The 13,672-nt window shown below is 37.5% G+C and overlaps 1 protein-coding gene and 1 non-coding gene across 5 annotated transcripts in view; both read left to right on the top strand.

Annotated features, from left to right (window-relative positions):
- The first annotated feature begins 1,027 nt into the window (after nt 1–1,027).
- Nucleotides 1,028–1,134, top strand: LOC128560461 (U6 spliceosomal RNA). Its single transcript, XR_008372960.1, has one exon. It is a non-coding gene; the product is annotated as a U6 spliceosomal RNA (small nuclear RNA).
- An 8,153-nt stretch (nt 1,135–9,287) lies between these two features.
- Nucleotides 9,288–13,672, top strand: part of TPK1 (thiamin pyrophosphokinase 1) — a 363,462-nt gene continuing 359,077 nt past the window's right edge. Inside the window, exons 1-2 of one of the 4 annotated variants that reach the window (XM_053609655.1) lie at nt 9,288–10,100; nt 10,736–10,794. In XM_053609655.1, the coding sequence (XP_053465630.1) occupies nt 10,752–10,794 (43 nt within the window). In that variant the 5' untranslated portion in view covers nt 9,288–10,100; nt 10,736–10,751. The other 3 variants (XM_053609651.1, XM_053609652.1, XM_053609654.1) reach the window with 3 other exon arrangements.

The following is a 13,672-nucleotide window of genomic DNA, read 5'->3' as shown; positions in this document are numbered from 1 at the left end:
AGTAGGCTATAAACCTGTAGAAGATGTTATTGTACTGAATACCGTAAGCAATTATAATACAATGCTAAGTGTGCATCTTAGTACATTCACACATAAGAAAGGTACAGTAAAAATGTGGGATTATAATCTCATGAGATCACCCTCATATACATAGTCCATCCTTTGTCTAAACATTGTTATGGTGTTCAAGACTATAGTTTCAAAATTAATAAACCATAAGAGAATAAAACTGAAAGAACAAATGGACAAACACTCAATTTTAGTTGGAGAGTCAAGCACTGTTCTCTTAGTAATTGCTATAATAATGAGACAGAAAATTGGTGACACCATGGATGATCTGAACAGTGCTGTCATACAACTTGATATGATTGACATGTCCAGAATACTACACACAACCACACAATACAATTTGTCTAGAATATACAAAAAATTCGCCGAAATAGACTATATGCCAGGAGGTAAAACAAGTTTGTTGAAATTTGCAGTGTATATTCTCAGATAAGAGTAGAATTAAACTAAAAGTCAACAAAAAGATACCTCGAAAATACAAAATTATTTGGACATTAAATATCATACTTGTAAACTGCACATAGATTAGAGAAAAAATCATAAAGGAAATTAGGAAATATTTTGAACTGAATGATAATTAAAGCACAGCAAATTTTGGGATGCACACACAAGAGAAAAACACACTTTAATTCAAGGGGATGGAGGGGGGAGGAGGAAAAAGCAAGAGAGGAAGAGGGAGGAGATAGGTGAGCTCCCACCTCATGGGCACAAGGGAAGGGCATCAGGACCCGGCCTTGGTGAAGGGCTCAACTGCACTCAAATTTTAGCCAATGAAAGAAAACCGCATAATCATTTGTATCCTCATATTGATCTGAAATAAAATAAAATAAAACTTTGGGATGCAGTTGAAGAATGCCTTAAAAATGTATGGATTTAAGTGTTTTTAATTGATGAGAAGAACCTAAAACCGGAAACCTAAACTTTCAACTTAAGAAGCTAAAATGAAAGAGAAAATTGCGTGCTCGCTTCGGCAGCACATATACTAAAATTGGAACGATACAGAGAAGATTAGCATGGCCCCTGCGCAAGGATGACACGCAAATTCGTGAAGCGTTCCATATTTTTAATAAAAAAAAAAAGAAAGAGAAAATTGCCTCCAAAATTAGAAGGAAAAAAAGAAGAAAAAGTGTAAGCTTAGAACATAGAAAAACTGAAGAGGACTTTTGCCATACATTTTGTTTTTTTGAGCAAATCCTTCCTCAAAAATTTCTTTTGACCGATATATTTTGTTTTTTAACATATTAGAAATGTATTTTGTATGGTGTAAAATAGAAATTGATTTTTTTATTTTCCATGTATAGACAATTGCATCAAGAATACCTGTTAAATTCACTACTGTACTTTTCCCACTATGGTAAAATATCATCTTTACCATTAAGTAAATACCACATATGTTGTTTCTGAACTCTACTTTGCTCTATCACACTATTTAACTATTTCCGAGCATTTAGCACCTAGTTTTTAATTACTGTGGTGATGTAGAGTTTTCTATAGCTAGCAGGAAACGTCTCTTCTTATTGATCCTTTTTAATAAAGTCATTAGTTCTTCTTATGCACTTTGATTCTTCTGTATACTTAAAAATCAATTTGTCAAGTTCCATAACAACCTTCTTGGTGTTTTGAAAAGTATTGCATTAAACTTATTAGATTTAATTGGAGATTTTTTTTAAAGTCATTGTAAATTTTCTCATTTAAGAACATGGAATGATTTATTATTTATTAAAGTCTTTTAAAAAAGAAAAAGATCAGCTTTTAACATAAAATTTTGCCAGATTTGCAAAATTTATAATTCGGTGATTGAAAAATACATAATTATCAAGACTGCCATAGGTTAGGTGAGGCTTTTGTAAATTTATATCATGATATTCATTTTAAATTCATTTCTCTCTCCCTTACCTAGCCTTACCTTCTCCAATTTCAGTACAAGAAAGTACCACATACTCAGTTGCAAAAGCTAAAAATTCAGGAGTAAAATTTCTCATACCCTACATCTAATGCGTAAGAGTTCTGATCTCCTATATCTTTTCACTTCTGTTCATTTTGAATGCAAGCACTCTTGGTTGATTTGCCATCTTTACAAGTAAGTAAGTAAATAATAAATAAATTAATAAAATATTTTTAAAACCTGAAAAACCAACTAAACAAGGGTGACTCCTTAGGAGTTTGAGAGCAGTCTGAGCAAGAGCAAGACCCATCTAAAAACAGAAAAACAAATTGAGGTAGTGGTGCAAGGCTGTAGTCCCAGCTACTCAGAAGGCTGAGGCAAGAGGATGACTGATCAAGCCCAAGAGTTTGAAATTGCTGTGCGCTATGATGCCAGGGCAGCATTCTACCCGGGGCGACAGAGTAACACTCTGTCTCAAAACAAAACAAAACAAACAAACACAGTGACTTTATTTTTTTGTGAATTTTAACAAATATAAGAGTGATTTAAACAAGGAGTTTGCTCCTCTCTGGTATTGAAAGCCAAGTTGTTCATTCCTAAGACAAGTATTTTTCTATTACTCAAATGACTTCCAGCCTATTGGGTGTTGATGCCTGGGAGTTTGTAGCGTGATTGCCAGGTGTCCACGAAGCTTTTATGTACTAAACATTATCAATAGCCTGAATAAATAATATTATTTATATGGCTCATATTTATTCTATTGTATAATCAATATTTTTCAGTGATATGCAGTTCTTTTTTGTGCTTAATAAATCCTTCATATATATATATATTACATAGACTGCTTGCTAGGCACCATGTACTGTGTTTAACAGTGAGAATACAACAGGGTCAGGGAAAGTCACTTCCTTGTCATAGAGGAGAAAGCCAATAAACAAATTAACAAAATGAGTTCTAAACAAGAGAAGCTATGGCGGTGCCTGTGGCTCAAGAGAGTAAGTCACCAGCTCCATATGGTGGAGGTGGTGGGTTCAAACCCAGCACTGACCAAAAACTGCAAAAAAAAAAAAAGAAGAAGAAGAGAAGCTATGCTAAGCTAGAGAAATCAGGGGAGGTCATTTTAATTAGTAAATCAAGGAAGCCATCTTTAAAGACATGATATTTGAGCTTATTATGAGCCAATTATGTGAAGAACCTGGGAATGGAAGATGAATATTTCTAGCAGAGAGAAAAAGAAATAGAAAGGACTTGTATGCAAATACATAAAAAAGCAAGTTTGGATGGAGTTTTAGATATAAGGATTAGACTTTTGTGAAATACGATTAGAGACAGACAAAAGTCAATTTATTCTAGGCCTTTTCAGTATGCATTTTATTATAAAATTAGCTGATGAGTTTTAAGCAAGAAGGGACATGATTTATCCTACAATGTAAAAAGAAAATTTTGACAACTTTGTGGTGTCATCATGAAATAAATATATAGAGAGAGATTGATTCTTCCCTCCCTGACCGTAGAACTTTCAAAATCGGAATCAATCCTCAAACTTTGCCATGGCTTTACCAACTAAACTTATGTAATATTCTGAATCCTTTGTTGTCATTTAAACAATGTTCACAACAGCTTCACTAGGAGTGGTTTCCATCTAAAGAAACCACTTTCTTTCCTTCTTCAAAAGAAGCAACTCTTCATCCATTAAAGTTTTATTAGGAAAAGAAATCAGTATATTGAAGAGATAACTTCACATGTTCTCGTATGTGGGAGCAAGAAATTAAAACAATTGATTTCATGGAGCTAATCACCAGAGGCTGGCAAAGGTAGCAAGGAGGGACAATAAAGTGGGGATGGTTGATGGTTACAAAAATATGCAGGGTGCCCCAAAAGTCACTCCTAAATTTTGTAAAATAACAACATTTTATGAAATGTTTACAAAATATTCTCTAGGTATTGGCTCCTCTTTGCAAAATTTTGCAATGAATATTTTATAAATAAAGTATATTTAGCTACAATTTCCCATTTTCTCTATGTATGGTGACTTTAGGAGCAACTTTTGGGACATCCTGGAGTTAGAATGAGTAAGATCTAGCATGATAGCACGACAGAGTGACTACAGTCGATAACAACTAGAAGAATAGAATTGCAATGTTTCTAACATTCCAGTGTTAGAAATCACTAATATTTTATATTTTAAAATAACTAAAAGGATGGAGTTGGATTGTTTCTAACACAAAGAAATATCCCAATTACCCTGATTTGATTATACATTGTGTGGCTGTATCAAAACGTCACATGTGCCCCATAAATATATACAACTATTATGCACCCAAAATAAAAGAAAAATTTTAAAATATCAAAAAAGTGTTATGAGATTGCAGAGAGGTGGAGAGAAAGAAAAACTTTTACACTGCTGGTGGAACTGCAAACTAATACAACCTTTTTGGAAGAAAGTATGAAGAAACCTCAAAGAACTCAACCTAGACCTCCTGTTTGATCCTGCAATCCCATTACGGGGCATATATCCAGAAGGAAAAAAACCTTTCATTATAAAGACACTTGTACAAGACTGTTTATTGCAGCTCAATTTACAATCACTAAAATGTAGAAACAGCCTAAATGCCCTTCAACCCAGGAATGGATTGGTAAGCTGTGGTATATGTATACCATTGAATACTATTCAACCATTAAAAAAATGGAGATTTTGTAGCATTTGTACTAACCTGGATGGAGGTGCAACACATTATTCTTAGTGAAGCATCACAGGAATGGAGAAGTATGAATTCTATGTATTCAACTTTGATATGAGGACAAGTAATGACAATTAATGACATGGTGGGGCATGGGGGAAGGGGAGACCAGACAGAGAAGGAGGGAGTGGGTGAGGGAAATGAAAAGAAAAAAAAGAAAAGAAAATAGTGACTAATTTTCACATAAATTGGATTTAATTTTGACCAAAGTACATTACTTAAACATTAATTTTTAATTCAACTTGTTAATACGTTGTTTAGGATAGTGCATCCTCATTTATAAGTGAAATATGTTTGTAATTTCCCCTTTATAATAATTCCTTTTTTTCCCAATTTTAATATCATGTTTATCCAAATGAAGTAGAATGGTTTTGAAGTATTTCCTCTTTTTCTTTTGTCTATAAGATTTGGAATGATCTGTTTTTTGAAATTATCTTTTATTTGTAAATATTAGTTGTCTATTTCTTGAGACTTTGAAAAAAAAAATAAGAAGAAGTTAACTGAGGACTCCATACTGAACCTCAGAGTCAAAGCATTCTATAAAAGACATACTCTTATTTGACAATGTGAATGTTACTCTTTTGCATTATTATTATTGCTCAATATTTCATTGCAGCAATCATCTGATTTCTTTTCTGAATGTATTTATATTTGTTCATTCTTTATGAGGTTTTTTATTTCTAGTCTTTATCTTAAACATTGTTATTGTTATTAAATTTTAAGCCTTTTTAATTTTGTGAAGGCAAAAAGTGGAAACCAAATAAACACATGTATATGTAAAAAACAAAAGAAAAAATTTAAAATATCAAAAAAATGTTATTATGAGGTTGCAGTGATTCAGTCACATCATCTGGTCCACTTATTTTTTTTTTGAGACAGTCTCAAGCTGTCGCCCTGAGTAGAGTGCTGTGGCATCATAGCTCACAGCAACCTCCAACTCAGGTTCAAGTGATGCTGTTGCCTCAGTTTTTCTATTTTTAGTAGAGATGGGGTCTCGCTTTTGCTCAGGCTGGTCTCAAACTCATGAACTTAGAAAATTCACCTGCCTCAGCCTCCCAGAGTGCTAGAATTACAGGCATGAGCCACTGCACCCTGACTCATTTTTTTTTTTCCTTCTTTTTTGGGGAGGGTGGGAGAAGCAGACTTCAGCATATAATGAAGATACCTTCCTTTTTTTGAAAAAGAATGTTTATTTATTCATTAGAGATAGGGTCTTGCTGGATTTACAGTCCTGGGCTCAATGGATCCTTCAGCCTTAGTGTCCCAAGTAGCAGGGACTGAAGGCATTCACCACTATGCCTAGCTCAGACCCCACTTCTAAGTCCAGTTTTCTTGTTATTTCCACCGAATCTGCAATTACTTCCTGCACAGAAGTACTGAAACCCTCAAAGTTATCCATGATGTTGGAATTAACTTCTTCCAAACTCTTGTTGGTAGTAATATTTTGACCTCCCACAAATCATGAAAGTTCTTAATGGTATCTAGAATGGTGAATCCTTTTTAGAATTTTTTTTTTTTTTTGAGACAGTCTCACTATGTCACCCTGGGTAGAGTGTTGTGGCATCATAGCTCATAGCAACCTCAAACTCTTGGGCTTAAGTGATTCTCTTGCCTCAGTCTCCCAAGTAGCTATGACTACAAGTGCCCGCCACAATACCTGCCTATGTTTTGGTTGTAGTTGTCATTGTTGTTTGGCAGGCCTGGGCTCGGATTCAAACCCACCAGCTCTGGCGTATGTGGCTGGAGCCCTAGGTGCTGAGCTACAGGCACCGAGCTCCTTTTCAAAATGTTTTTAATTTATTAATTCTTTGTCTAGATCCTTCAGAGGAATAACTATCTATGATAGATAGTGATTGTTGTTTATTTTTTTGAGATAGTCTCACTCTATTGCCTCAGGGCAACCTCAAACCTCAGGGCATAAGTGATTCTCTTGCCCCATCCTCTCAAGAAGCTGGGACTACAGGTAACTGCCACAACACCTGGCTAGTTTTTTTTTTTCTATTTTTAATAGCAACCAGGTCTCTCTCTAGCTCAGGCTGGTCTTGAACTCCTGAGCTCAAGTGATCCACCCTCCTTGGCCTCCCAGAGTGCTAGGATTACAGGTGTGAGCCACCGTGCCCAACCAGTGATTATTGTATAAATAATAAGACTGGAAAGTAGAAATCACTCCTTGATCCATGGGGTGCAGAATGGATATTGTTTTAGCATGCATAAAAATAACATCAATTTTCTTGTACATCTCCAGCAGAGCTGTTGGACAAGTAGATGCATTGTACATGAGCAGTAATGTTTTGAAAGAAAACTTTTTTTTTTTGAGCAGTAGGTCTCAACAATGGACTTAAAACATACAGCAGACTATGCTGTAAATGGATGTGCTGTCATCCAGGCTTTGTAGTTCCAGTTATAAAGCACAATTAGAGTAGACTTATCATGATTCTTAAGGGCTCTAGGATTTTCAGAATGGTAAATGAGCACTGGTTTCGACTTAAAGTTATCAGCTGCATTAGGCCCTAACAAGGGAGTCCTTTGAAGTTTTGAAGCCAGGGATTGACTTCTGTCCATGAAAGTCCTAGAGGGTATCTTCTTCCAATAGAAGCTGTTTCATCTACATTGAAAATCTGTTGTTCAGTGTAGCCACCTTCCTCAGTGAGCTTAGTGAGATCTTCCTACAGCTTCTGCATCAGCACTTGCTGCATCCCTTTGTACTTTTATGTCATGAAGATGGCTGTTTTCTTTAAATCTCATGAAGCAACCGGTGCTAGCTTCAAACTTTTCTTCTATAGCTTCCTACCACTCTTACTCTTCATAAAATTGAGGAGAGTTAGGACCCTGCTCGGATTAGGCTTTGGATAGAAGGATTGTGTGGCTGGTTGTTTCTTTTAGTCAGACCACCAAAATTTTCTCCAGATGAGAAATCAAATTGTTTTCTTTTCTTATCATTCATGTGTTTATTGGAGTAATACTTTTAATTTTCTTCAAGAAATTTTTCTTTGGATTTGTATTATATCAAGTGACTGGCACAAGAAGCCTCGCTTTCTGGCCTATCTCCACTTTCAATATGACTTCCTCACTAATCTTTTCTAGTTTCTGATTCAAACTGAAAGACATGGCACTTTTCCTTTCACTTGAACACCTAGTGCCATTGTAAGAATGCTTATTGGCCTAATTTCACTATCATTATCTCAAGAAATAGGTAAGCAATCAAAATCACTGATCACAGATCACTGAACAGGTATTATAATAATAATGAAAATGTTCAAAGTACTGTGAGCATTACCAAAATGTGACACAGAGATGCAAAACTAGCACATGCTAATGGAAAAATGGCACTTATACACTCGCTGGACATGGGATTGCCTCAAACTTCCAATTTGTAAAAAACACAGTATCTGTGAGGCATAATAAAGCAAAGTACAATATAATGCCTGTTATTTTCCATTTTTTCTCACCATTTGTTAACTCATTATGCAAACATTTTATGAACCTCTACTCTCTGTGAGTCATACCATTTGGTGGGAGAAATAGCAGTTTCTATTTCTCCAGAAGTAGTTCTTTTCTTTAGAGAGTTAGCACTCCAGTAGGGAGAGAGACAAATCAAACAAGTAAACAAGATAATTACAGATTGGGATTATAGCTGTTTGGGAAAACAAACAAACATAAAGAGTAACTGAAGGGAAGTCCCTTTTGTGCTGAGATTTTTATGTATGAGCCAGCTGTGGGGAGAACTGGAGAAGTAGCCTGCCAGGATATTGCAAACAATTTCAGTATGAACATTCAATAAATATGAATTGATTGCTTACTCTTCACTCACAGCTGTGCTAGAGAGTGAGCATTCTGTGTACTATAATAAAATCTTAAGCCAGTTCACTAAATGGACTATCTAGTGGCCCAAGGGACCCCAGAAATATCCCAAAAACTCAGTTGCTGCCTGTGAGAAGGGAGGTCAGACCTGCTGCTTCTTACCCCTTTCCCTTCTTAGAGATATTTTATAACTAACAGGCCTAAGGCTATGCCAGACAAACCTGTAGGTCCTTAACTTACTTAACAGAGCTTTTGAGTCTGTGTCCTGTTTACTTATCTCTGATTAACAAACTTCCTTAACTTAAAAAATAATAAACCTTTAGAAACAGCTTCATTTCTTTTGTTTGTTTGGGTTTTTTTTTTGCAGTTTTTGGCCAGGGCTGGTTTTGAACACACCACCTCCAGTATATGGGGCCCAGGCCCTACTCCTTTGAGCCACAGGTGCCACCCCACAGCTTCATTTCTTTAACCAATTACAAATCAAAGAGTGTTTAATCTTTAACCCCACTTACGACCTGCAATCCAGGTGTCCAACCTTTTTGGGCCAAACCAACTGCACACCTTCCATGTATTGATTTATGACATTAGATGTATGCAATTACTATCTTCCTGAAGTGTATAAAACCCAGCTGTAACCCAAACACAGACCACTTCCTTAGGGCTTCTTGGGTGTGGCTCTCTGGGCCATAATCACACATATTCACTTCAGAATAAACCTCTTTAAATTATTTTACAGAGTTTGGGATCTTTTCTGTCAACAATTCAAAGATCTTTTCTGTCAACAATTCAAAGGTGAATAATTAAATTTTGGTCCTTGTTTTCTTGGCGCCTACATCTTAAGAGTAAATAAAATAAAATAAAATACAAAATACAATACAAATACAATAAACTCTCAACACAGCTGCTGGAAAACAATAATTCATCAGTCAATGTAAGATTTCATTATTTACAAATCACTTGCCATCTGTCAAACTTATCTCATTGTTCAAGTTCGTTTGACGTGTTCTTGAATACCTGATATAATTTGTCTATCATTTTACTGACAGATTTATAGTCCTTTCTAGGTAAAGACATAGCACAATTTACATGTGCAAATAGTCCCTGTACCCACTTAATCGATTAGCTTCATCAAGGGCATTTTTAAATGTGGACTTTTGGAATGTGTCACAGCTAATACCAGTATATAAGCATTTAGGTTTGCACCTTTTTTAGGTCATTTCCTGTGGAGATTCCCACACAGATAAGAAAACCTGTTGCTTTTTTTCTGGATAAACTGTAAGTCAATTTAATGTTTTAGCCCCAGGCGGAGAACTCAGAGAGGGTAAAGGTGAAGTTCTGTCTTCTCTAGCACGGAGGAGGACTGGCAGATGCCTGGAGGGGAATTTTGTCTAAGAACTTCCTGCAGGCCAGGCTTGTTCAGTAAAGGAGGCGTCTTAAAGTTTCTTCCATCGAAAAAAATCTGATTGTTTCCACAAAGCGTAGGAAGGAAAGCGCTTAAGGAAGCAGTTTTCAGGAAGGACCCTGGAGGGACGCGAGAGATCAAAGAGAACGAGGACCGAGAAGAGGGGCTGCGGAAAACTCCGTTTGTTCGGCTCGCAAGCCAGGTAAAACGGTGGCGGGGAATTCGCGGCTTGGTTTCGAGCAGATGGCAACGTCCTTGCCAACGTGGAGCGTGGAGGGCTCGGCAGACCTAGCTAGAGTTTAGCTCGCCAGCAGATCTAGGTCCGGAGCAGCAGCGGCGGAGGTCCGAGCCCCGGCGAAGGGCCGTGAACCCGACGAGGTTCGCAGGCGCCGCCGGCTCCCGGAACGGGGCGGGGCCCTGAGCACAGAATCTGCTCAGGGGGCGGCGCGCCGCCCCAGGCTCCTCAGCCGAGCGCCGAGCGGTCGATCGCCGTCGCTCCCACCGCCTGCGCTCTCCTCGCCGGTGGCTCCACCCGCCATTGTGTAAGTGCGACTGCCGGTCGGCGCGCGGGCCGCGGGAGGGGACGACCGCCCCTCGCTCCCCTGGTCCCCGGATGGTGACGGACGCGCGGGGCGAGGCTGGCGGGGCCACGCACGCCCTGGCCTGCCCTGGCGCTTTCTCTCGTGCCCCTCCCGGGGCTGCCGCTCTCTCCGGGGTGCCCCGGCGCACGCAGCCTCGGGGGTCTCCATTCATGTGGCTCAGTGTACGGAAGCTTTCGCGAGTTGTTTGATTATTACATTTGAGAAATTCTAATTTCGCTTTTTTTTTTAAATGCAGAGGCCAGTAATCCGCTATGGAGCGTGCCTTTACCCCGCTGGAGCCCCTGCTTCCCACTGGTACTGTATTTTTTCCACGTTTTACGGTGTCAGTGACGGGTCCCTTCCTAGAGGCGTCAGGAGGTTGAAAGGACGGGGCTCTAGACACAGACTGGTTTCCAGTCTAGGTTCTGCCCCCTGGATCCCCTGCTGTACACCCCTAGGCATAACTAACTCGACCTGTTTTGTGCCTTAGTTTTCTCATCTGAAAAAATGAGCATAGATACTAGTCCTTGCCATATAGAGTTGTTGTGAGGAGCCTGGAGCCCAGTAAGCAGGCTCCTGCAAGGTTAGGTGTAACGCCAAAGGCAGCAGTATGAACAAATCTCACCCCTGAACACTAGAAAGGATACAAAGGACGGTCACGGTTCCTGTATCGTGGTGAATTTTTAATCCATTGAAAGGGCCTGAGCTTACCCAGTAAAAGATTGATGAGTGGTTATGTAAAATGCTTCAAAGGTATAATGTTCAGTTAAGGAAATTATCGCACTTCACAATGAAATAGATGGAATGGAATGAATGGGTTTTTATGAGGCCAATTTTCAGTAGCATTCATTCTTGTGTAGTTATTGACTTTTGTGTGATAATTTTGTAGTCTTAATCTTTTTAAATTTACCCATTATTTTTCATTGTGTTTCCATTATATACAACTTTATCAATTTCATAAATTTAAACACCGAAATTTTTAAATGTTTACATGTATTTTATTTAAAACACTCAACACACTCATGGTCTTGTTTTAGGTATTTGCTTTTTTTTTTTTTTTTTTGACTTTTTACTTAAAAAAAAATTCTTTTAGAGATGGGATCTTGCTATGTTGCTCAAGCTGGACTCAAACTCCTGGGATTAAATGGTCCTCCTGCTACATCCCCTTTCTGAGTAGCTGGGACTACAAGTATAAGCCACCACAACTGACTTTGAATTTGATTTTAGCTTGTTAGTTATTCCGCATCCTGGGGTTGCTGGTCAAGGCTAGCAGTAGTAATAGTAGGTGCTATGACTCTTTACTATCTAGTCATTCACTTTGCTAAAGTTCTTTATGTATATCTTTATATCTTGTTTTACAGCTGGAGAAAAACAAAGACAAAACTAGAATCTAAACCCAGTTATTTTTTACCTGATTCAGATGTTAGGTGTGTATTACTGTAAACAGCTTTTCAAAGGTTAAGAAAAGTATAGGCAAAAACAAACATGTTGTAAATTAAGTTTTATACTTCTCAGTTATCCAGTAGGACCAACAGTATTTCCAAGAGTTGATTCAGACATCCTGTTGACTTTCAGATTTGTTTCTAAAATGTTAAAAGGTTTCCTGTTTGAGACTTCCAGTGGTTTTTAGGCTAAAAGAACTGTATCAGATAGTAAGTGCTGCATAGTGAAAATTGTATTGAGGAATTAAAATCTCTGGGTTTAAATCCTAGATTTGCCACTTATGTGACCTTGCATTTCAGTTTCTGTGTCTATAAAATAGGAACACATCACAGGGTTATAATAAGCATAAATAAATACATGTAAAGTACTTAGCTTCAATAGCTATATACATTTATATTTAACAGTGCATCTCAGGGGTGAAACAGGCAGTTGGATCTCAGGGTCAATGTTGAGATGGAAAAGGTTTGGAGTAATATGTGAGGAAAGATAGCTCTGCTTCCTCCTTTTATTAGTGGCTTAGTGGAGAAGGCCTTGAATGCTTAAGTTAGAACATTTGTAAACATGCTGGAGGGAGGCCTGTAGGGATATGTTGAGGATACGTGATACTTTGTAGGAAGTACAGATCCATCGGGACTGAATCCATTACTCCTGTGGGTGGTTCTCATAGATTTTTCATGTTGTTTCTATGGATAAAACTATACAGAGATTCCTGTCTCCTCTCTAGCTTTGGCCTTGAAACAAGGGCCTCAGGCAAGATTATGTTGATTCTGGCTATATATATGATATTTAAAAACTGCATAAAATATTTAAAAACACAACTGTTATAATGCAATGCCAGGCTTTGTTAGAAGGACTCTGTTCATGAAACAGATATTTAATACTTAATCTATCAGAGAAATGGTTCTTCTGTTAACAACTCCTGTGAGTTTAATTTGTTGGTATGATTTATCTGTAATGCTTACTCAGATTTGGTAGAGTGGACAAGACAACAATAATGGTGATTCTCTGGAGATTAAGAAGTTGCTAGGAAAAGTATTGTGGACAAGAATACTTATCTCTCTGATGGTGATTACTAGCTCAGAGAAAGAAAGTAATTTTAATTCTCTTCTTGTAACTAAAGTTAAATGCTCGTTAAAGTAAAACAGCTTTTTACCCAAGTATGAAGGTTTCCTATATGCTCTCTTCCAGAAATAGCTGTCTTCTAGAAATAACTATCCATCCTACTTAACAGAGATTATCATTCAAAAAACTTATGTGTTCTAAATTTTGTGTGTATGAATAAATAAATGTGTAAAAATAGGACCTATTTTATGCCCTTTTCTGCAGCTTTTTTCACTTACTGCGTTAGGGTCTGTGTACGTAGATATCCCAGGGTTTTTTTTCATGGTCAGTATAGACTGTAACTAGTCCTTCATAAGAGACATTTGTGTTATTTCTGATTTTTACTATTACAATCTATGATGCATGTCTTTCATCATAATATTTTTACATTTTTTGTGAATAGGTCGTTAGTGAAAGTTTTTAGAAATGCAGTTGCTGGATCAAAAGCTATGTTTGCATTTCTGGTTATTAACAGGAACTGTCAGCCAGTGTATGTCCTTTGACCGTAGGTGCTGCTGGGGACACATAAGTGAAAGATGTCTTTTCTGTCTAGGAGTTTATAGTCTATGGTTGCAGAGTCAAGAACAAAACTAGATTCTAGTTAGATGTCAAATTTTGTGTTGTAGATCCTACATGGGAACGGCAGGAA

This window comes from Nycticebus coucang, chromosome 11 (assembly GCF_027406575.1).
Source record: "Nycticebus coucang isolate mNycCou1 chromosome 11, mNycCou1.pri, whole genome shotgun sequence".
Taxonomy (NCBI): domain Eukaryota; kingdom Metazoa; phylum Chordata; class Mammalia; order Primates; family Lorisidae; genus Nycticebus; species Nycticebus coucang.
This window is presented reverse-complemented; position numbering and strand designations above follow the sequence as displayed.